Below are 24,518 nucleotides of genomic sequence, written 5' to 3' on the forward strand. Positions count from 1 at the left end.
AGATTTTTATTATTATTTATCGACGGTAAAACTACAACGACCAGAATGCCACACTGTCAATGACGTCAGGAGAACACACCTCTCACTGTGATTGGCTGAGGTAGTTACCCTCGCTGCATGGCTGAAGGTGATCGGTCCCAGTCATTGAGCAGCTCGGTGTGTTAGTCCGACATGTCATCGACGGGGCTTTTAACCATGCAAGCGCAAATCTGCAAACGCCTGGTAAGTGAGTGTGTGTAAAAATGTTTTCGGGTTGTCTGTTGCATTGCTAAGCTACAAATGCTAGGTTTCGACTGTGCTTGGCAGTCTGTAAACACAAGGCCTGGGTAGAAGAGGTAAAGAGCTACGTTTCAACCTTTTAGTGTCTGTGGAGCGTCCTTGATTAAAGTAACAGCCTGAAAAACAGCTCGTGTTGACGTTACAGCAGGTGGCTCGAAGGGCTTTAGCTAGCCAAGCTGCAGTAGACAGTTGTAAGTTAATAGAGCTAAAGGTGTTTTTCTAAACAAAGCAGAAATAAGCTTATTATTAACCGCTGTGTTAACCACAACAGCGACAAGTTACCTAGCTAAATGAGAATATAAAGTCATAAAGCTAAAGCTAATAGTTATTGTAGTCCCTGTTAACTAGCTAAATGAGAATATAAAGTCATAAAGCTGAAGCTAATAGTTATTGTAGTCCCTGTTAACTAGCTAAATGAGAATATAAAGTCATAAAGCTAAAGCTAATAGTTATTGTAGTCCCTGTTAACTAGCTAAATGAGAATATAAAGTCATAAAGCTGAAGCTAATAGTTATTGTAGTCCCTGTTAACTAGCTAAATGAGAATATAAAGTCATAAAGCTAAAGCTAATAGTTATTGTAGTCCCTGTTAACTAGCTAAATGAGAATATAAAGTCATAAAGCTGAAGCTAATAGTTATTGTAGTCCTTGTTAACTAGCTAAATGAGAATATAAAGTCATAAAGCTGAAGCTAATAGTTATTGTAGTCCTTGTCTACTAATAGAATATAAATCATAAGCTAGCTAATAAGTTATGTATCCTTTAACTACTAATAGTATAAAGTCATAAGCTGAAGCTAATAGTTATTGTAGTCCCTGTTAACTAGCTAAAATGAGAATATAAAGTAGTCATAAAGCTAAGCTAATAGTTATTGTAGTCCCTGTTAACTAGCTAAATGAGAATATAAGTCATAAAGCTAAGCAATAGTTATTGTAGTCCTGTAACTAGCTAAATGAGAATATAAAGTCATAAAGCTAAAGCTAATATATTGTAGTCCCTGTTAACTAGCTAATGAGAATATAAAGTCATAAAGCTAAAGCTAATAGTTATTGTAGTCCCTGTTAACTAGCTAAATGAGAATATAAAGTCATAAAGCTAAAGCTAATAGTTATTGTAGTCCCTGTTAACTAGCTAAATGAGAATATAAAGTCATAAAGCTGAAGCTAATAGTTATTGTAGTCCTTGTTAACTAGCTAAATGAGAATATAAAGTCATAAAGCTGAAGCTAATAGTTATTGTAGTCCTTGTTAACTAGCTAAATGAGAATATAAAGTCATAAAGCTGAAGCTAATAGTTATTGTAGTCCCTGTTAACTAGCTAAATGAGAATATAAAGTCATAAAGCTAAAGCTAATAGTTATTGTAGTCCCTGTTAACTAGCTAAATGAGAATATAAAGTCATAAAGCTGAAGCTAATAGTTATTGTAGTCCCTGTTAACTAGCTAAATGAGAATATAAAGTCATAAAGCTGAAGCTAATAGTTATTGTAGTCCCTGTTAACTAGCTAAATGAGAATATAAAGTCATAAAGCTGAAGCTAATAGTTATTGTAGTCCTTGTTAACTAGCTAAATGAGAATATAAAGTCATAAAGCTGAAGCTAATAGTTATTGTAGTCCCTGTTAACTAGCTAAATGAGAATATAAAGTCATAAAGCTGAAGCTAATAGTTATTGTAGTCCCTGTTAACTAGCTAAATGAGAATATAAAGTCATAAAGCTGAAGCTAATAGTTATTGTAGTCCCTGTTAACTAGCTAAATGAGAATATAAAGTCATAAAGCTGAAGCTAATAGTTATTGTAGTCCCTGTTAACTAGCTAAATGAGAATATAAAGTCATAAAGCTGAAGCTAATAGTTATTGTAGTCCCTGTTAACTAGCTAAATGAGAATATAAAGTCATAAAGCTGAAGCTAATAGTTATTGTAGTCCCTGTTAACTAGCTAAATGAGAATATAAAGTCATAAAGCTGAAGCTAATAGTTATTGTAGTCCCTGTTAACTAGCTAAATGAGAATATAAAGTCATAAAGCTAAAGCTAATAGTTATTGTAGTCCCTGTTAACTAGCTAAATGAGAATATAAAGTCATAAAGCTGAAGCTAATAGTTATTGTAGTCCCTGTTAACTAGCTAAATGAGAATATAAAGTCATAAAGCTAAAGCTAATAGTTATTGTAGTCCCTGTTAACTAGCTAAATGAGAGTATAGTCATAAAGCTGAAGCTAATAGTTATTGTAGTCCCTGTTAACTAGCTAAATGAGAATATAAAGTCATAAAGCTAAAGCTAATAGTTATTGTAGTCCCTGTTAACTAGCTAAATGAGAGTATAGTCATAAAGCTGAAGCTAATAGTTATTGTAGTCCCTGTTAACTAGCTAAATGAGAATATAAAGTCATAAAGCTGAAGCTAATAGTTATTGTAGTCCCTGTTAACTAGCTAAACGAGAATATAAAGTCATAAAGCTGAAGCTAATAGTTATTGTAGTCCCTGCTAACTAGCTAACTGCGTCATTAAGTAGCTCAAGTTAACTTTTTAGCTAATATTTTTCTCATGCCAATATTTTTGTCCCAAACTGAAGTTATTTAGCCTAGAATTGGTCCTGAAGGGTCTCAGCTGGGACAGTAGACTTGTCTGGAAAGAAAGAAGATGAACTATACATGCTGTTATGCTGCTTTGTAGGCTCACAAGTACATCTCAAGAACCTACACATCTCGCCCCTCTCTCAATGTAAGTAAGTCAGCTTAGATTTCATACAGTCATCGCAGCTAAAAGCTGGGACTTCACTGTAAACTGTACGTTTGATTCGTGGTTTCAGGAGGTCGTCATCGTCAGTGCAGTCCGCACTCCAGTGGGCTCCTTCAAAGGCAGCCTGGCAGCGGTACCAGCCACCAAGCTGGGCTCAGTCGCCATCAAAGGAGCCGTTGACAGAGCAGGTATCCTATGCTGGTTGTGTCTAAATACAGAGAATATAGATGTTTTAATCAGTAGGACTACAGTAATTACAGCCTCCATCAGCTGTCTGCGTTTAGTGAACTGACATAATGTTTCTTCAATGTTTAGGAATCGCTCCTGAAGAGGTGAAAGAGGTCTATATGGGCAATGTGCTTCAAGCAGGAGAAGGACAGGCCCCCACAAGACAAGCCCTGCTTGGTGCAGGTATTGGTGCACTTGGAAATATTTCCGTTTGCCTACAGTTTACTAGCGTTGCACCAAGACTTTACCTGCAATGTGACTTGAGCAAAGTTTATCTACAGCAGAATGCTCCACAGTGAAAATCCTATACAATCGCTATGACTGACAGTTCAGTTTATTTTTACTAATAACTTTGCCAGACAGATGCAACGTTACATGAATGTAACTGAGGGTTAAACAATATTTTGTTGTTGTTTGTTTTTCCCTCTTCTTTCATTTGTTTGGCTAATTCAGATATGTCTCTGTTTGTATGCCTAGGCTTGACTCTGAGCACTCCAGCAACAACCGTCAACAAAGTTTGTGCCTCTGGAATGAAGTCCATCATGCTGGCAGCCCAGAGTCTTATGTGTGGACACCAGGTAGCGTTGACATGACCTGTGCTGTAAATAATGTTGCAGTTTATTCACGGTGTATAACGTTGTGACTATTGCTATGTTGACCTAAAAAAGCAAATTGAAGATTCCGCTCACAAAATGCATAGATATGTAACAAAAACACACATTACAGGGCTTTATTTTATTGTGACCAAAAACTCTACAATGTGGTCTATAAGAGTAAGTTTTGCTGAGGTGTGCTACAGAAATTGAAGTGCTGCTGTAAGACAAACTGTAGCCTTCATTCCAGCGTTGTGGCTGTATGTGTGTGATCTCAGGATGTGATGGTGGCAGGGGGCATGGAGAGCATGTCCAACGTGCCTTATGTAATGGCCAGAGAAACCCCAGCCTATGGAGGAGTGAGGATAGAAGACCTCATTGTCAAGGATGGACTCACTGATGTCTACAACAAATTTCACATGGTAACTGTCAGCATTACATTTTATACACAGAAACATTCAGACGTTCTATTATGTTGCATCATCTTGATACTTTAGACATTTTCAGAATGTAATGCATTAGCCCTCACTTTTTGATATTCTGTCTTTAACAGGGAAACTGTGCAGAGAACACAGCTAAAAACTACAACATCACCAGGGAGGAGCAGGACGCCTACGCCATCAGCTCATACAGCCGCAGCAAAGTGGCATATGAGTCTGGTGTGCTGGCCAAGGAGATTGTACCAGTTAGCATTCCCCAGCGAGGTACACTTATTCCAAGTCGAGTTGTCCTGGGCCATGTTCTAACATTGGTCATCTGCATAGCAAAGTTTGTCTGTTTCTTTTCTTTGTTTCGTAGGCAAACCTGATGTGGTTGTGTCTGAGGATGAGGAGTGGAGAAGAGTCGATTTCAGCAAAGTGCCCAAACTGAAGGCAGTGTTCCAGAAAGAGAACGGTAAATAAGCATTTGTCAATAAGTTCTGTATCTGTATCCAAATCAGTATCTGCTCCAAAACCTCTAATGTGGAGAAATGCTGTCAGGCTTCTGTGATCTAGACTCCTTGTGAGGCCGACAGCAAGCAGTGCAGAGATTACCCCCCACCCTCCACCCCCAATTGCTTGCTTCTGCAAGTGTTGGCCTAGACAGACATCTCTGACCTACAGGTCACCAATTATTGCAGTAGCTGACACACTGAACTTGATAAGGATGTAGGTGAAAGAGCACAGAGATGTGGAGGTGGGAGGGCCGGAGTGGTTTACTTTGGAGTCTCATGCTGGCATTAGCTTGATTTGTACTGGATACACATACATGCACGTGCAAACATTCATTTTCCACAAAATGTAAGTCGTAATATTACAGAAGTTTGGGCCCAATAGTGTATTTGCACATAGATGCACAATTTATGAAAGACCATTTGATGTTTGTCTTTTGTTTTGTACTCACTGTTCAATAAGTTTCAAATGTAAACACGCCTGTTTTGAGACAAGACCTTGACACAGTGAGCGCCAATATCATTCAGCATTGGCAGTCCTGCCAGTAGCGCAGCTTTTTTTGTGTGTTTTGATGCACATTTTTTCTGATTGGTTGTTTTGCTCCTTGTTTTTGTTTGTTTTGTTTTTGTTTTTAGGCACAGTGACAGCAGCCAATGCCAGCACACTGAACGATGGAGCTGCTGCTCTTGTTTTAATGACCACAGATGCTGCAAAGAGACTCAACGTCACACCACTGGCAAGGATTGTCTGTAAGCTTTACACACACACACACACACACACACGCACAAAGCTAAACTGAAATTGAGGTCTGAATGGTATGTCTACGTAGGACGACCAAACATAGGACCCATGGGTCATATTTAAAGTTAGAGCTATGTAGGCTCATAGTTAAACTTGTTGTAATCCTTTTCTCTCACAACATTTCAACACAGTGGAGTTTTTGCAGTTGTCAGGGTTTATGTTGAATCAAAATATTGACATGTATTGTGCTTTTTAGCTTTTGCTGATGCTGCAGTTGCACCCATTGATTTCCCCATTGCTCCTGCATATGCTGTTCCAAAGGTGAGTGTAAGTGAGGATGTAACCAGGTCTTTGAGCTGCCACAGCCTTGTGAACATGGATGTGCTTTGTACTAATATAACAGCATCTTTTATTCAGATGCATTTGATTTTGAAAAGTGAAATATCTGAAGTGTTTATCAGTTTTACCAAGCTGAGGGCTTTGTTCATCGATACAGTTCTGCTGTGTGTTTCAGGTGCTGGATGCAGCAGGGTTGAAGAAGGATGACATCACTATGTGGGAGATCAATGAGGCTTTCAGCGTGGTCGTCCTGGCCAACATGAAAATGCTGGACATTGACCCAGCAAAAGTTAATGTCAACGGTGGAGCCGTATCACTGGGACATCCAATTGGGTAAGCAGCTTTGAGTGACTGATGTAGATTCATATTACTGAAACTTCTTCTTTTAACTTGAACTGTATCTGACAAAAATGCTGTGGAGCGTTACTTAATTTCTCTTTCCTTTGTCAGCATGTCTGGGGCGAGAATTGTGGGTCACATGGTGCACAACCTCAAGTCAGGTCAATACGGGCTGGCAGGCATCTGCAACGGAGGTGGAGGAGCTTCATCTGTTCTCATTCAGAAGCTGTAGGAAAACTTTCTGAATTCTGAAGTGTGTTGACTACCTATCAGTTCCAAAGGTTAAGACGTGGAAACTCAATGTTACTGTGAAGAATGAATCTGTTACAGCAGTAGGACTCGATTGATGACATCATGACTCCAGTGTTAAACACTCCTTTGACAAAGTGGAATTGATGAATATTTAAATGGTTGAATAAATAGTTTTTTTTGGAACCACTGCTGTGTTATTGATCTGATCAAGCTGATGGTTACTAAAGGTTTAACCCACAATGATCCTGATTGACATCTGGCAAGTTGCTTTAAGCACAGTAATGAAGAGTTGGCACTGTAATGTTCATGTTAGCCACTAGATGGAGCAACTTTCATGGAGCGTTTTTAACATATGCAGCAGTAGTGGTAGGATTAGGTAGGTTTTTTTTTTTTTTTTAGTTTAGTTTATTGCGATACTATGTTTACTGTAGTTAAACTTTAATCAGATATTTAATAATTTTTAATGTGGGCACATAAAGCACCATTTGAGGAGACTTGACTTTAGTACTACCACTTTATTACGTACACACTTAACACACTTAAATTAATCCTGTTCTAGTAAATATACCCTTTAAAATTCTGAAAATGATACATTTTTTGCTTTAATCTTTTATCTCAAAGAATTTTAATGTGTAAATATGAATTGCAGAGTGACCTTTGGGCAAAATGGTGATGTACAAAAAAATGAAGGGATCAGAATACTAATATAATATTTAGTCATAATTCAAGTGCCTGATTATGTTGTAGGAGGCAGTTTGCTGAATTGTATTTAGAGACAACTATTTCCATAAGAACAATACATTTGTATCAGTGAGTTGAACAGCATGTCCAGCAGCACTTGAGGGAATGGAAAACTTGGAAGTTCAGCTGATTATATGACACTGTGTTTCTCTCTGTTAGTGTCTGTTTGCATTTCCTGCCTGTTACCAGTGATTTGCTACAGTGGTCAAATATTGACAGAGTCTGAAAGTCATTTGGACATAGGTATTTAGACATCAAGTTGCTTATTTCTCTGGACACTAATACTTAATGATTACAGGCGGAAGGCAGAAAGCAGCTTGCGTAACGTAAGAACCAAATTTCTTCTGCCCTTTCACTTAACTTGATTCTGTTTTTATCCTCTGCGGGTTTTGTCTGAATGGCATCATGTGGTCAAACAAACAGCGTCCCTCACACTGGGATGTTTACAGGTGTGGCTGCCTCGATTACTGGAAGACTTTGCTAATTGTTTTGCTGTTTCCATTTTAAGAAGCTGGTACTTGTTAAATAGAGGTCTATATATTATAGGTAGATTTGCTTAGGAATAACGCTGGTATTTGGAGTTACACCACAAGCCTATATAATGGCACACGTTACCGTGATGTATGTAAATCCTAATATACACCCACACTTCAATATCACACTGCTGAAGTGATCTGCTGACTTAGATTCACCTTCATCACATCATATAACTAGTCGCACACAGTCCCCTGCTCATTGTTTTCCCTTCGCTCACCTTACCCTGGCTGTGAAGAGACATTTATGATCTCTTAATACCTGCTGTTCATCCAGGTCATTTTAGTGAGCGCTGTGTAAACCATGTGATGCAAAACAGAGGAAAAAAGGTGTGGCTGTAGTTGTTGATTAATTTAAATAATGAAGTGGCTGCGAGACAGAGCGAGGACACAGGCAGTGGAGGGACGTACAGGCTCGGAGCGCTGAACAAGTTGGTGGGAACTTCAAGGTAGGTGGAAATGTAGATGAATGTAAACTTGACTTTAGCCTTCTCAGGTAATGTGGGAGCATTCTTATCCTGTTTGGAAGTGTGGAATAACTCGTCTGAAGTTTGTAGGATGCAACTGTAAATATTTGGTGTTTGGAGAAGAGGAGTGTTTCCCTTTCCAGTAAGGCCAGTTCATTTATGTCTCATGTGTCTCATGTCTAGATATGACAACATGGACAATAGCACTGTTTATTTCAGATAGGGCCCTTTTTAAGTGAGTAAAAGAGTGCAACAGAATATTTTATAGTGTACTATGTTTGCTTATAAATCCCTCGTTTGCAATAACTGCATCAAACCCGTGACTAACTGACCTCACCAAACAGTTCCTTTCTTCTGTTGTTGTCCTCGACTGACCTGCTTTGTGTACGTTGCTTTGTACACCAGTGGTTTCTTTCTTTTTCTTTTTCATTCACAGTGTTCTCTGATCCTCAGGTTTAGATTCTGGACTTCTTTACTCCCATAGACAGCTCTCTGGTCTTCACACTGATTCATCTTTTTAAACAGTCTTCCCAACCTTTAGTCCCAACCCAAGACTAAAAGTCAAGATGACTCATATAGAGTGATTTCTGGGTTGAGCGATCAAACAGCGCTCAGTCACATGTTGCAGTCATTTCGCTGGCATTTGGATGATCTGATACAAACTATGTTTACTGAACACATCTACCAGATAAAAAGCTAAAGTTCTAAACTTGGAATCTGGGAATGCTACAGTTTATCCATATGGTACTTTATGTCTTGTCTTTCTTACAGAATTTGTACTAATAGACTCTTTGAAACCTTTCCCAGGTTTGCCAGTCCCCGTCTAGAAGCAGCAGAACCAGTTTCGCTATGAATAATAATCAGGTAGGATCAGCTTCACAGTTAAAGGCAACGTTTTTTTTCTTGGTAATGTCTACTCTCTCTCTCTCTCTCTCTCTGTCGGTGTTAACTGCGGTTTTGCTTTTCCTCTTAAGGCAACCCCCCCTGTCTATGTCAACATGGGCTTCCAGCATAATGAAGGAAGACCCCCTCCATACACTCCACAGCAGGGGCTATACCCTTCTCTCCCACAGGAGCCTCCCAGCTATGTAGCTGTGGCTCCCCCAACCATCAACACACACTACACTGTAGCAGCTGGAACACCATATATTACAGGACAGAAGAGAGGTACAGTATTGTTTGCTTTGTTGTCAGCCATTACAAAGTGATAGAGGAATAATAAGGTGGGTGAACAATAACTTCCAGCTATGAGGTTAATATTTACTCACGTGACAGAAACGAGTGCCATTATTACCATTAACAGAAGGTTTGTCCCACTTACAGTCACTCTCTATCATTTTAACCCACATAATGCCGTTTACAATAATCTTTGGGTTACAATACTAAACAGTGTTTTAGATCTACAAGCATTATTCTGGCACGGCTGCACTGTATCTGCTGAGCATGCTATTTGCGTGTGTGATTCTATGTGAACCCTGAAGAGCGCACAATTTGCTTTTCGTTTTGCATAACCACAGCTGTCCTCCTTCTGTTTTCCTCGCCTTCCAGGAATAAGGAAATGTCACTGGAGATATATCCTGTGTTCAGTACTGTGTGCGGCTTGTGTCCTGGCCGTGGTTGGTGTCTTGCTGTGGTACTTCTGTGAGTTCATTACAGTTGTTACAAAGTTATTTTGGTCACCACGGGATCGGTTTTTACATTCTTACATTACGTTTGTTTGCAGTATACTACCAGTGTTTAATGGGGAAATCGTGTAAAAGTGGCGGGAAGTGTCTGAGCCGCTCTCAGTGGTGTGACGGTGTCAGGGACTGTTCACGCGGAGAAGATGAATCCCACTGCTGTAAGACTCTAATATCAACACATACATACATGTGTTGTGTGTTCTGTTGAGCGTCACGTCAGTGAGTAACATGGTGACTGAACCCGGCTGTTCTTTCTGCATCACAGTTCGACTTTACGGGACCAACTTTACACTGCAGATGTACTCATCAAACAACGACAGGTGGATGCCCGTGTGTGCTGAAAACTGGAATAATGACTATGGGAAAGCTACGTGTGCGCAGATAGGCTACAGCAGGTGCAGACTGTCTTCTCCACCACTCTCCACGCTCCAGTCTTTAACTGCTGCATTAAAGTCAGCACAAACTGGATCCCCCTGAATTTTGTTGCTATTTCCTTTATAAACTCTTTATGATGCTCCGTGGAACTGGGGCTTAAACGACTTAACGACTTAATCAGTTATTACGGCGTGTAAAGGAAAGTTTTTCTTGAAGGCCAATCTGAGCTGATCGTGCTTGTTCTGTGTCTGTCACACAGGCAGGATTATGTGTCCTACAGTCAAAGTGCAGATTCTTTGAACACCAATGGATACATGAAGTTGAATCCTGGAAGTAGCTCTGGTTCGAGTTTACAGTCCCGTTTCACGTACAGGTATACCAACCCACCTATCTCTGGATAATAACATTAAACTGTCCATTGAAAAGCAAGGATGGACTAAATTTCCCCTTGAATCTCAGCCAGCATCATCAATTTAATGTAGAACTTATAAATAATTCTTGAAAACTTTGTTTTCTAAAAATCTATTGTCATCTTTTTTGTTTCTTTTGTAGCCAAACTTGCTCAACCAAAGCCGTCAAACTTCAGTGTGTTGGTAAGCTGCTGCTTTACCTGGGTCATAACTGCAACACTGACATATTTACAGTGTTGTACATGTACTGTTCTCACCACTACCTTTAAAAAGGGGATTCAAATCCATTCTGAAGGGTGAGCCATCATATATTTGTTGAAAGATTTCAACCAAAGCTGCAAATATCAAACTAGAAGAAAAGTCAGGGCATCAGAAGATTTTACAGTTCATCCTCTGAGGACCATGAACCTCTGTAAATGTTACTGCAATTCACCCAACATTCGGGGTTAAGACTAGGTTTGGGATTAGGTTTTGGTTAGGGTTAGGGTAAGGCAGTACATGTGATGGATTAAACTTTGATACAGAGTAGATTAGCACGGACAGTAGGGGGGTAGGGAATGTATAATGTCAATGAGTGTCCTCACAACTCTTTTCCTTCATCCTCAGACTGTGGGCAGAGCTCCTCAGCTCCTAATACTCGTATTGTGGGTGGTACAGCGGCAGTAAATGGAGCCTGGCCATGGCAGGTCAGTCTCCAGTATAATGGTTTTCACGTTTGTGGAGGTTCTATTATCACCTCTTCGTGGATCGTGTCTGCTGCACACTGCTTCCAAACGTGAGTTCCCGCTCTATGTTTTCCTTCACCTTAACTGCTCAGGACAAGTTCAGTTCAAACTTTTCTGTTTGTCTGCATTTTTACAACTTACAGCACAGTGCTGTATGTGTCATACTGTATTTACAACTGCCGACTAGCTTTTCTAGAATTGTAATTTACTTGTTACAGTCCAGCAACCAGGAACGTGGGTTACTGCATTACTGACAGTAAACGCCCAATGTGTGCACACAGTGTGTCATTCAAAGCTAATCTGCTTCTTCTGCTCTTGGCATCATAAAAGTCAGTTAGCTTAAATATTAGTTATGTATTATTAATATTAGTTTTTTTACTCTATTTAAGTAATGAATGGAATTTATTTTGATTATAGTTGTATTCATTGTGTTTTCCATGGCAGGTACAAAAATCCTCAAGGATGGCTGGTATACTCTGGTGATGTCAGCATGTATCAATTGAAAATGAGTGTTGGCAAAACGGTGAAGAAAATCATCTGGCATCAACAATATAAATCACTAACTAATGACTACGACATAGCTCTTCTACAGTTGGATACACCTCTGACTTTTACAAGTAAATTCAATTTATCACATCATATTAGTGAACTGTCAGTTTCCACCATGGCTGGTTGTGAAAACACTTTAAGTTCATACATGTTCATCCCTCAGGAACAGTGAGGCCAGTGTGTCTTCCCAACATTGGCGTGAACCTCCTTCCTGAGCGTCAAGCCTGGATCACAGGGTGGGGAGCTCTGCGCTCATCTGGTAGGTCATAGCTTAGCTGTGCTGTGTATCTGTATTACTTTCCATATGTTGTCTGGCTTCACTGTTATCTGTTGGCTGTTTCAGGGGTCACCTGCTTTTTAACGCTTAAAGTACAAATATCTGTGCAGCAGTGTGCAAAAGTTAGTACCCCCTTTGAATTCATCTGTGTGTAAAAAGTTATCTGATGATAGCGGGGCCTAATTCTAAGACCTGTTACGATCAGATGATTCTTATTAGATTTTTATACAATTAAATAAATAAAAATATAGGACTAAAAGACGGGGCACTAACTTTTGCACATGGCTGCAATGTAGCTGTGTTCCTGGTTCACACTCCTGTCTCCGTCACCATGTGTGTCCTTGACCAAGACACTCCACACTAGAGAATGCTGTATGTGGCTGCCTACTGCTCCCCTCCAGGGGGGGTGGGTTAAATGCAGAGGGCACATTTCATTGGTACATGTACATATGACATATAAAGGCTTGTTTATCTTCTTCAACTAACTGTTGATGTACAATCATTATCTTTTCTCAGGATCATCCCCTGACATACTAAATCAGGCCCAGGTGACCATTTACAGCAGAGACACCTGTAACAGGCCTGAGGTGTTAGATGAACAAGTTACTCAGACCATGATCTGTGCTGGAAAACTGCAGGGAGGAGTCGACACGTGTCAGGTCAGTCTGAGTTTGTTGTCTGTGTCCCACACAGAAGCGTCTGCACACACTAACCTAAGCTGTTGATCTTACTGGCATGGTGCAGGGGGACAGTGGAGGTCCTCTGGTGGTCAAGGAGGGAGATGTGTGGTGGCTGACAGGAGACACCAGCTGGGGGTATGGATGTGCTTTGAAGAACAAGCCAGGGGTTTATGGCAATATAACCTTCTTCACTGACTGGATCTATGAACAAATGCAGGTACAGTATGTTACTGCTGTGAGGATGTATTACTGCGATAAACTGTTACTAGAGGTACAGCGACATGCCACTGGATTAGTCTCATTCACTTCCTGTTGAATTCCAGTCCAGTGTTTTCTTATATTTTTGGTTCACTCATACTTTGACCTGCTGCCTGTCGCTGAAGGATGAAGAAATAGTTTAACATTTTAAGATGTGCAAATACTCACAGGGTCCTTACTCCAATAAAGCACATGTTTAATTTCTAAAGCTTTTGGGTTGACGATGGACGTATAGAAATGACAAAATGCTTGATGGAGCACAACCGAACTTTGAGCAGTACTTAGTGTAGAAATCACCAGCTTAATGAAGATGCCAGTAAACTCTGCCTGCGTGACACCTGTTTTTCAAACTAGACACCTAATGTATTTGTCCTCTTGCTTAGTCGTACACTGGCGTTTCCTACTTCTCTCTTAGTAATGGTTGGAGCCAGTTTGTGGTAGTACATAATGTTATATTAGATATTAGATACACATTCATTTTTTGTCATTTCTATCATTTAATGACCTACATTTGTCAGAAGAGAAATAGATTGATGAATTTCAGAAGAAAGGTTTTTGTTTCTGGTCATTAGGGGAAAGTATTTGGTTAACTTGAGTTGTGGGTCTGATGGATGAAACAAACTTGATCAAACTTGGCACAACTGTCAACTTGGACTCATTGATAACATGATTAGATTTTGCCGACCCAAAGGAGTTATGTTATGAGGAACTTTCTTCACTTTTAGCACAAATTCTCAGTTGTCCAAGTGGACAGTTATGTCAAGTTTGATCGAATTCCCTAGGTAGGTTGCTTTCACAAACGATAGTGGTAGCTACTAGCTGGCTTTAGACCTGACATAAGACTTTAAGGTTGTAAACTCATGTTTGAGTTTCTTCTAAGGCTTCTAAAATTTAGCATTTATTCTCTTTGGACTTAAGATTTGTGGACATTTTTTACACATAGCTCCACTATCTCCTTTAGACTTACATGTGTCCCCTCCAAAACTGTCAATGCATTTGTGAGGGTTTTACACTGAGGGCAACATTTCTGAATTTCAGCTTCTATTTGATGCTACTTACAGCTGCACACATTAAACAACAGAGAACGTACTGTAGCACCTTCCATATCAGATGACCCACATATTAGGATTGATGTCTTATCTAGGATCAAAGTTCTATCAACAAAGCTGGCACGAGCGCCCTTACTTTGGAGATTTGTCATTGTGCAAATAAACACTGTTTCCCAGTATGCTTATTTGCATTTTTGCTAAGAGTTGAACAAGATAATTGATAACACATTAATAACTGTAGATAACATTTTTATACCTGTAGATAACACTGTCATACCTGCAGACTAAATAAAAGCTACAGCAAGAAGATGTGATAGCTAAATTAAGATAGCTTAATCTAGCATAAAGACTGGAATAGGTGGGAAATTATGACAACAAAGAACTGATAAAGAGGTAAATAGTAAATAGTAAAGATCACAGCACGTGACCATAGTGACATGTGGCATTTTCAGGTTTAAATTTAATTACTCCAGTTAACAGGTCAACAAGAAGACAAATGATGATGATGATCCTCACACCAAAAATCTAACTCAGAAGTTTTTTTTTTCCTAACAGAACAACTGACAGAAATGTGATCGAATGTGAAGATCATCCTCTCATTAATCAGTGGACCTTACCTTATCACACACTTTGAAACTGACGCTCCGGGGGAACTTATTGATTTTCTATAACAGAATATTTAACTCGTGTCATTTCATTATTTTTCTGTACTAAAGACTGAATGTGTTTGTAAATCAAGTTATTTATTTGCTGGAATAAAACAAATTTTGCACAAAGTGTGACGAATGTGCTGGAGAACATTTGCCTGTTGTCAAATAACCAGTTTATGAAGTACGTCCTGCCAGCAGATGATTTGACTATTGTTGCAGACTCGTGGCAAACGTCACTAATGTACCACCGATCTAAAACTCCCTGTAAACCCATCTAATTTCTAACTATCTGTCTCATGATGACATTGTTGTTCTATTCTAAATGATGTCAGTATATGAATATTTGTAAGCATGTTACTGGGTCAGCAACAGTAAACAATGAATCATGCACAACTTTGCACTATTCATGTCTACATAAGTATTTGAAATGATCTTAGAACCTTATCTGTTAACACACAGCTACAACACTGTTGAGAAAGGTGTTTCCTTATTGACTCAACATTGTCCTGAAATGTTTTCCTCACAGTCTTTGCGTTGACCTGACATATGGCTTTAAGGTTGTAAACTCAGACATGTTTGGGTCCGATCAATGGCTACAGCTTCTAAAATTTGGACTTTGGACTTGTGGACACTTTTTACACATAGCTCCACTATCTCCTTTAGACTTCCAGTACATGTGTCCTCTCCAAAACAGTCAATTCATTTGTGAGGGTTGTAATTTAGCCATGTGATACAGCACATGGTGATGTGAAGCACTGTGTCCCATTGAACAGTGAACACAACATGACTGACAGATTAAGCAGACATAACTATGACTATCTCCTGCATAACAGATCAGTGTTTTGCTGTAAACTGTTTTGTTCTCACTCACTTGAATGGCCCAAGATGAAGCTGTAAAACAAGCTGTACCTGTTCTAAATATGTTTCGTTACATACACCTACAGCAGTCCTCAGGTACAATTGAACAGGTTGACCTGAACATGCAGCCCAGCGGTGCTTTGACACCTCAACTTCTGATTTGTAAAATATCTGCTAAAGCTGCTCATATGTGGATCATAGAAATAACTGTTCTTGGTTTTAGTTATTTTTCACTGATGTACAGGAATTATGCAACTTTTCATAATTATTCATGCATGACTACTAATGTATATTATAATACTGACATGCAGGCAGAATGCTGGGTCAGAGAGCTACTGAAAGAAACAGGGATATGCCACGTCTCATTTTAATTTGCACTGTCACAGTGCCTCCCTGTGGCAGCCATCACCACCTCAGCACCACTCAGCTTTTCCTTTATAGATTGCGGCTAAAATCCTCATTCATGACAAAAAGAACACAGCATGAAAATTCAATGACTAAATATGTCATAAGACAAATGTTCAGTGAGTCCATTTCATCATCATAACTATAATCACTTCATTATTACATAAGTGAGACTATTAACTTTCACATAAATACATTTTTAAGTTTCCAAGTTTATAGTCGTTACCTGATCCATCATCGTCTCAGAGTGTTATTAATTTGCGAATGACATCTGTTAGTGCTGGCACAAATTGTGTGCTACCATCTAGTTACAGTGCATAAACATATGAAATATAAGTCAAGTGATATTAAAGTGTCAACAGACATTTGTTAAGATTGTCATAAATAAACAGCCTAGTGAAGGAATATGAAGTATTTAGTATTAGAATATTAGAATATAATGTGTATATATATATATATTTTTTCTTTTTCTGTAAAACGCTATATATTTTCACACATTTTATTGAACCTTTGACCAGCATCATCTACAGTAACCAGTTCATTCAGTGTATGTTTGTGCTACATCTGACAGACAGAGGATGTAACAAGCTAAAAACAGAACACCTCAAGCGCAGAGACATAGACATGCGATCTATCAAGTTCCTGCTTTCTACCTGTCAAACATTTTTAATCAAATACTTTACTTTTAATAAATTTTAACAACGTTTAGCTGCATTGGTGGAAAACTTGGTTTCATGGTTGCAAACAGGTTCATGCCAGTTACAGTATTTTTTTTTTCTACCATTTAAAAAGTCATCTTTTAACTTTGTCAACAATAATAGAACATGATGGGGGAAAAAACCTGAACCTCTCTAAAGCCCCTCAGAACAGCAGTTTGGTGTAACCATCACTGGTGTAACCAGTGACGCTGTTAGTTACACACATGTCTGTCCAGTCTCGTATTCTATTCTGTAATGAAATCCTTTCTAGGCTTCTCTGAGAAAGTAGCATTGATGAGAATAGGACCTATATGGGCTCACAGTGAACTTGACTTTGACCTTTGAGCATTAAAACCAATCCAATCAGGATTGGATTTATTGATGATTCCCTAGATATCGCTTTCACAAGAATTGGGTTCCTGTATGGATGGACACAATGCTTCGAGCCCTGGCTGTTGCCGGGGCAGAAGCATAAAAATAGAACTTTGCATCAACACAGCTATGGTATTTACAGCAGAGGTGGCAGCTGTAGCGTAAACAAACTCAGTTCTCAAGTAAAAGTGATGCTTCAGTGTCTTTACTCAAGTAGGTTTCAAATACATACATACAAGTGCAACTACTCCACTACATATTTTCTGATAAAAATATCAGTGTCTCAAAAATATAGCAAATAATACACAATGTACTCATTATTCAATTACAAAAATCTAAATGTACTATACTACACACGCCATTATGCCAAATAAGAATTCAGACATTATTACATTATAATTATTCATGTATTGGTGTGTGGAGTTCATGTTTAGCCAGGTTATCAGTCCATAATAATACAATGCAACTTATTTGTTGTTTTACTGTATATAAAGAATACAAAAGGTACATGTAGCTTTAACATCTTAAAATGAAAATACTACTAAAGTACCTCAAAACTTTAAAAGTACTTACAGAGTGAGTACAATAAACTGCCTTTTCATTATTAGGTAGATTATCTGTTGACTCGTGTTGCAGATATTAATGCATTTAAACAGTAAAACTAAAACCTCTCTGTGATAAATGACTCAACAATTATCAATCCCTAATAATTTTAGTTATGTAATTTTTAGTTGTTAATTAACTGTTGGGCTGGAACGTTAATAATTTACTTAATCAGTCTGAGACAGAGTCTGAAAGTTGCAGTGTTCAGTGCCCTGATCCTAGAAGAGACCTTTGTGGGGGTTGAGAACATATTTGTCTTTTTATTATACAATTACAACTGTTAGAACTGAACCGCTGAGGTGGGACAAAGTAGTTTAGGGCAATGGTGAGTGCAGCTGCCCCCCTGCGTCGCATTATAGATGTGCCCCTGGTACACAAGGCAAATTGTGTACTTTGAATGTGTGGAGGATTTTGTAGATAGAAGAGAGGTGTGGTCATGGCTGTTAATAACCTGGAGGGATTGAAGTGAACCTGAGACAGAGAGAGAAACAGGCAAGGGAGGGACAGACAGGCTCGGAGAAAAAGGTAGTTGGAAAGGTATGTCAACTTGTTTCCAGGTGGTTTGACAATCTCGTTCCTGAGGCAGTGGGACCAATTTCAATATGGATAATAATCAGGTAAAATCAGTTTCACAATTAAAGGCAACATTTTTTAAATGTTTGCTGCACATGTTCACTATTTTTGTTAGGATAAAACCTCAATCCAGCCAGTCCACGTATTATCAGTGTTAACTAGACTATTGCTTCTGTCTACTTTACCTGTAGGAAACTGGCCCCAACTACGACAACATGGGTTTCACGTACGACGACGACAACGTAAGACCCCCTCCATACACTCCATATGTAGAGATAGACCCGTCTGTCTCACAAGAGCCTCCCAGCTACGCTGAAGCTATCGCCGAGACCATCAACACCCACCACACTGTAACACCTGGAATGCCACACGTTACAAGACAAAAGAAAGGTACGGTACTGTTTATGTTAAGTCAGAGTAGAATAAAAAGGTGGGTAAAGAAATGACCTAATTCAGTCACAAGGTAAATCTTTTAACTAGAAGCAGAGTGTTTTACCATTCACACTCACGCTAAAGAACGCCAGTTGATACCTGGTGACTTTGCCCTCTAAGCCGTTAGAGCTTGATCTTTCCTCAGTTAATTACAGACACACATATAGTAGTGCTGTATAGTAGTGTATGGTGGGTAAAATTAATTTTATACATTAGAAAACACTGGACAGAAAACTGCCACTCATGGGTGCTTTGTTCTGAATTACTGTGGCTGACTTCACTAGATCGATGATGATGACGTTGAATGGAAACCTGCTGCCTTAAATCAAGTTGTCTTAACACAGAACCTTAACGTGATATAGTAAACAAATCAAGTTTACATCAGCTGTCAATCACATCTCTCAGTGACGGCTTTACATTCTGTTTCCATCTCTGGGTTCTGTTTCAAACAATGTAATGTTTGGTAGAGAACACTTTTTGACATTTTCACTATTTACTGTAGAGATAAAACCTGCGACTTTACCGTTTACATGTGAATTTGCATCTGTTTTTAAACCACAAACCGTGTACCGTGACACATGATACATATTCCAGATTGTGAAGATTAAATGAAAAAGGATTTTGTTAAGATAAACTAGATGTAACCCACATAATACAGCACACAGTCACTTATATGTCTTAATACTTTTATATTGTAGTTTAGATCTATGGTATGTTTAGGTTTTTCTATAAATTGACTATTTGCAGTGTGATCTTAAAGTTGGTGCAATTTGTATTCATTTTTACACCAAGACTCATGTTTTGTTACCTTCCAGGAATAAAGAAATGTAAGCAGAAACATATCCTATGTTGGATACTGGTTGTGGCTTTTTTCCTCACCCTGATCAGCATCATGTTCTGGTACTTCTGTAAGTTCACTACATTTTAAGACTTCTTTTTAATGTTATTTGTATCAGCATCAGTGGAGCTTAGTGTGATGACCAGCTCATCCGATTGTGTGTTTTTTATATGCACTGTTTGCAGTTTATTACCAGTGTATACTGGGAAAGCCATGTAGAAACGGGAAGTGTCTGAGCCGCTCTCAGTGGTGTGACGGTGTCAGGGACTGTTCACAAGGAGAAGATGAATCTCACTGCTGTAAGACTCTAATATCAACACATACATACATGTGCTGTGTGTTCTGTTGAGCGTCACGTCAGTGAGTAACATGGTGACTGAACCCGGCTGTTCTTTCTGCATCACAGTTCGACTTTACGGGACCAACTTTGTACTGCAGATGTACTCATCAAACAACGACATGTGGATGCCCGTGTGTGCTGAAAACTGGAATAATGACTATGGGAAAGCTACTTGTGAGCAGATAGGCTACAGCAGGTGCAGACTGTCTTCTCCACCACTCTCCACGCTTTTTAGTTTAAAGAACTGCTAAATGAGTTAGGACAATGTGTAAAGACACAGCTGTGCTGTAATTCATATCATGGATATTTATATGGATTATTAAATTCTCACAACCAAACTTTTCTCAAAGCCTTGTGCTTGTTCTTGTGTCTGTCCAACAGAAAGGACGTGGACGTGTCCTACAGCCAAGTCAGCGCCGGTGCTTTGGCCTCAGATGGATACATGAAGCTGAAGCCTGGAAGTAGCTCTGGTTCAAGTATACATTCCCAGTTCACTCACAGGTATACCAACCCATGTAGCACTGGATAATAACATTTTTACACTGCACAGGAAAGTTAGAAGGGTTTCAGCCACTTTAATGTAGATGTTGTGAATGATTGTTGTCTAAAAATCAGATGATGTCATTTTTTGTTTCCTTCTTAGCCGAAGCTGCACAGCCAGAGCTGTCAAACTTCAGTGTGTTGGTAAGCTGCTTTATTTTCAGAGCTACATTTAACCAGTGAGGAAGACGGAATATGTATCTATCATAGATATTACGTTGAAGGTATTACAGTGCATCTTGAAAGGGACTCACGTTGAACCTGAACATTTTTATTGAAACATTCCCCAGGTTAATAGAGTTCATCCTCTGAGGACCATGAATCTCTGTAAATGTTATTACAATCCACCCAATAGTTGTTGAGATATTTCATTCTAGAAAAAGTGGTAGACTGAGGTAAACACACATGCAAAGGATGTGTAAGGCAATGTTTAACTCTTTTCCTCCATCCTCAGTCTGTGGGCAGAGCTCCTCAGCTCCTAGAACTCGTATTGTGGGTGGTACAGCGGCAGTAAAAGGAGCCTGGCCATGGCAGGTCAGTCTCCAGACTGATCGTCAACATGTTTGTGGAGGTTCTATTATCACTCCTTACTGGATCGTGTCTGCTGCACACTGCTTCCAAGCGTGAGTTCCCGCTCTATGTTTTCCTTCACCTAAACAGCTCAGGACAAGTTCAGTTCACTGCACTTCAGCTGCTACAGCTCTGTGTTTGTCTGGGTTCAGCTCAGGGAATAGAAGAAATAAAAATCGTATTGTAATTACTTTTCTACTTCATAACAGTGATGTGACGTGATTCAGGATGATAGGACATGTCGTACATGGAGTTAACCTCTGCTTTTCTACTTCAGGTTCTATTCTTTATAGACCAAAGGACCACTTACTGCTCTCTGTATATAGATATTATAAATGGGAATAAATGGGATTTGTCTCTTTGTTTTCCATGGCAGGTACAAGAACCCTGAACAATGGACGGTATACTCTGGAGAAGTCAGCTTGGCTAAAATGAAATCAGGGAACGCCGTGTATAAAATCATCAGGCATAAAAATTTTGACCCAAACACTTTTGACAAGGACATAGCTCTGCTGAAGCTGAAAAAACCTCTGAGTTTTACAAGTAAATTCAATTTATCATATCATATTAGTTGAATTATGATGTGAACTGTCAGTTTCCACCATGGCTGGTTGTGAAAACACTTTAAGTTCATACATGTTCATCCCTCAGGAACAGTGAGGCCAGTGTGTCTTCCCAACATTGGCGTGAACCTCCTTCCTGAGCGTCAAGCCTGGATCACAGGGTGGGGAGCTGTGCGCTCACCTCGTAAGTCAAATGCTAAATGTGCTGTATGTGTGTACCTTTCCATATGTAGCTGCGTGGAGAACATACCCTGTGTTTTCTGAGTACCCTGTAAACAAACCTGTTCCTGAACACTCACTTTTCATTTGTTCCCTGTCGGCTTTTTGTTCAAATGTTTCAGGGTCATTTGCTGCTCAACTAACTGTTGATGTACAATCATTTTGTTTTTTTCAGCAACATCCCGTGACATACTAAATCAGGCCCAGGTGACCATTTACAGCAGAGACACCTGTAACAGGCCTGAGGTGTTAGATGGACAAGTCACTCAGGCCATGATCTGTGCTGGAAACCTGCAGGGAGGAGTCAGCACGTGTGAGGTCAGTGTGAGTTTGTTGTCTGTGTCCCACACAGAAGCTTCTGCACACACTAACCTAAGCGGTTGATCTTACTTGTATGCTGCAGGGGGATAATGGAGGTCCTCTGGTGGTCAAGGAAGGAGATGTGTGGTGGCTGACAGGAGACACCAGCTGGTGGCGAGGATGTGCTTTGAAGAACAAGCCAGGAGTTTATGGCAATATTACCTTCTTCACTGATTGGATCTATGAACAAATGAAGGTACAGTATATTGATGAATCACACTTTTAAAGATCAAAGCTGCTCGTGCTCACTCTCAGGTCAAGGTGAGAGCAGGGTCACCTGTTGAGTTTGACGTCAAAGCGAAGCGTCACACTGACTAACATCTTTACTACTTTCCAAACATTAACTGATATGACAACAAGCTACTTAAAGTCCCTTCAGAAAGAATTATTATATCTAGTATTATTAATATTTATGCTCTTACCGTGATCTATTTCTATCATAACTTATAAAAGATTTTCTAAATTCTTTTTTTCCACTGTGTCATTATGAATTATTACTGTTGGGCTGAAAAATATCATCTCAATGTCAATTTAAATGAAAAGGAGTGAAACTTTTCCAAAGTAATTTTTATTACCTCTAGGCCAGCCAGTATCTTATCTATAACAGCGTAAAATACAGTTGATTCTACTAAGACACAGTAGTCCAACTTGAGCAATCATAGAACATGATCCAGAGATTGATCTGATCTGACCTTGACTAATTTGATTCTAATTTGTGGATATGTGGGTGTCGTGTTTCAACTGGTTTACAAACGATCACCTGGGAACACCTGAAATGTGCTCAGTAGCTGCCAAACCACCTGAAGAAAACCAAGAGAAACAATGTCCACACTATCAGGAGTGATGCAGAGTCTTGTGATGCAGAGTCCGCCTGGCAGAATTTACTCGCATGGGTAACAAAACCCATTTTATATGGCTCTATATAAACCCATATAAAATTTTCCATGGAGGAAAAAAAACTGCAACTTAATAGCAACAACACAAATGATTCCTGTCTATCGGGCTCTTTTACAATGTCATTTAGATTGTTAAAGTGATTGCATGATGCCAGAGGTTCATATACAGCACTATTAGGTGCATTTGAGAGTTCACTTAATCTGGAAATCTGATAGTGCCTGTTTTGCCTGTTCACTGGGACACTGGGACAAAAGTGGTGTGCCGCTCTTGGTGGATACGAAGTGAGAAATGCAATTAACTCAATTTTCCTGGTCTGATGTTTATTGATTTTGGGAAGAGATCATTTTAGGACTTTAAATAAAAACATAAAAAAATAAACTTTAGATTGTGATGTGTAATTGTGTGCAATTGTGCATTTCCCAAAATACTTCTTATTACAGTACTGCTGAGAAGTGATCCAGACAGTGGTTAGCTTAGCTTAGCATAAAGACTGGAACAGGTGGGAAACAGCAAGTGTGGTGAATTGATTTTATTCAGTTAACAAATCCAGTCAGGTTTACAAGACGCAAGAAAAAATTAAAGTAAGTCTTCCCACCAGAAATTTAAATTTGTTTTTTTGTCTTCACAGAATAATTGATGGAACGCGATCAAACATGAAGACCAGCCTCTTCTGTCCATCAGTGGCTCTAACTTTATCACACACTTTGCACTTTGAAACTGACGCTCAGGGGCAACTTATTTATCAGGAAGATTTCCTTCAACAGATACTGTCCAAATATATCTCATGTATTTTTTTACAATACGGATTGAATGTTTGCAAATCAACCTATGTAGTTATAATATATGCATGTATATATCTATATAAAGATAATTGTAATAGAACCATTTTTGCAGAAAGGCAGGTATTTTCTAGAACTCGTGACAAACGCTAAACACTGTAACAGATATCCAAAGCACCCTGTGATAGAAATCACGTATTATACCGTGTATATACCGTAGTGCAATTGTCTATTCAACACCAGTGTAAAACTGTTGTGCCTTTCTAAATAGTTATCAGTATTCTGAAATTGCACTGCCCCACAGTACGTGTAAGTATGGGTGCAGGGTTCACTGACCAACAACCAACCAATGCATGAGTCTGCACTATCAATGTCAACATGTGACGTGTAATTCAAAGTACAGTAGAAGGTTTTATCTGTTAACACACCCATGACACTTCAGAGAAAGCCTAATACATAAGGGACGGTCTGAGCAGACTCTTAACTTCTCCCTGGATGACTAATGTGATCTGGATATATGTATAGACATATTAAACTGCGTTTATCGAGTACCATTTGTATAAAGTTTCATGTCTTTATGTTCACAAAAGGCAGCTTTAATAATGATCTACCATTGTTTTAAATTTGTGTTGTCT

General features: G+C 39.1%; 3 protein-coding genes across 3 annotated transcripts; all 3 read left to right on the forward strand.

Moving 5' to 3' along the window:
- The first annotated feature begins 85 nt into the window (after positions 1 to 85).
- On the forward strand, positions 86 to 6,618 carry acat1 (acetyl-CoA acetyltransferase 1). Its single transcript, XM_026373080.1, has 12 exons — positions 86 to 222; positions 2,951 to 2,998; positions 3,087 to 3,204; positions 3,332 to 3,427; positions 3,722 to 3,822; positions 4,116 to 4,259; positions 4,391 to 4,541; positions 4,636 to 4,731; positions 5,405 to 5,518; positions 5,767 to 5,831; positions 6,025 to 6,182; positions 6,300 to 6,618. The coding sequence occupies exons 1-12, from the start codon at positions 172 to 174 to the stop codon at positions 6,418 to 6,420; spliced, it is 1,263 nt and encodes a 420-aa protein (XP_026228865.1). The 5' UTR covers positions 86 to 171; the 3' UTR covers positions 6,421 to 6,618.
- A 1,004-nt stretch (positions 6,619 to 7,622) lies between these two features.
- On the forward strand, positions 7,623 to 14,965 carry tmprss2 (transmembrane serine protease 2). The gene is made up of 14 exons (XM_026372831.1): positions 7,623 to 8,163; positions 8,989 to 9,045; positions 9,156 to 9,348; positions 9,730 to 9,822; positions 9,905 to 10,021; positions 10,129 to 10,258; positions 10,498 to 10,611; positions 10,791 to 10,831; positions 11,255 to 11,423; positions 11,818 to 11,990; positions 12,086 to 12,181; positions 12,716 to 12,858; positions 12,944 to 13,096; positions 14,742 to 14,965. The coding sequence occupies exons 2-14, from the start codon at positions 9,031 to 9,033 to the stop codon at positions 14,748 to 14,750; spliced, it is 1,446 nt and encodes a 481-aa protein (XP_026228616.1). The 5' UTR covers positions 7,623 to 8,163; positions 8,989 to 9,030; the 3' UTR covers positions 14,751 to 14,965.
- Positions 14,966 to 19,604: 4,639 nt separating this feature from the next.
- Positions 19,605 to 23,766, forward strand: LOC113170456 (transmembrane protease serine 2-like). The gene is made up of 11 exons (XM_026372564.1): positions 19,605 to 19,685; positions 19,801 to 19,914; positions 20,022 to 20,151; positions 20,337 to 20,456; positions 20,599 to 20,639; positions 20,950 to 21,118; positions 21,442 to 21,608; positions 21,717 to 21,812; positions 22,023 to 22,165; positions 22,251 to 22,403; positions 23,733 to 23,766. The coding sequence occupies exons 1-11, from the start codon at positions 19,670 to 19,672 to the stop codon at positions 23,739 to 23,741; spliced, it is 1,158 nt and encodes a 385-aa protein (XP_026228349.1). The 5' UTR covers positions 19,605 to 19,669; the 3' UTR covers positions 23,742 to 23,766.
- The last annotated feature ends 752 nt before the right edge of the window (positions 23,767 to 24,518 follow it).

Source organism: Anabas testudineus, chromosome 14 (assembly GCF_900324465.2).
Source record: "Anabas testudineus chromosome 14, fAnaTes1.2, whole genome shotgun sequence".
NCBI lineage: Eukaryota > Metazoa > Chordata > Actinopteri > Anabantiformes > Anabantidae > Anabas > Anabas testudineus.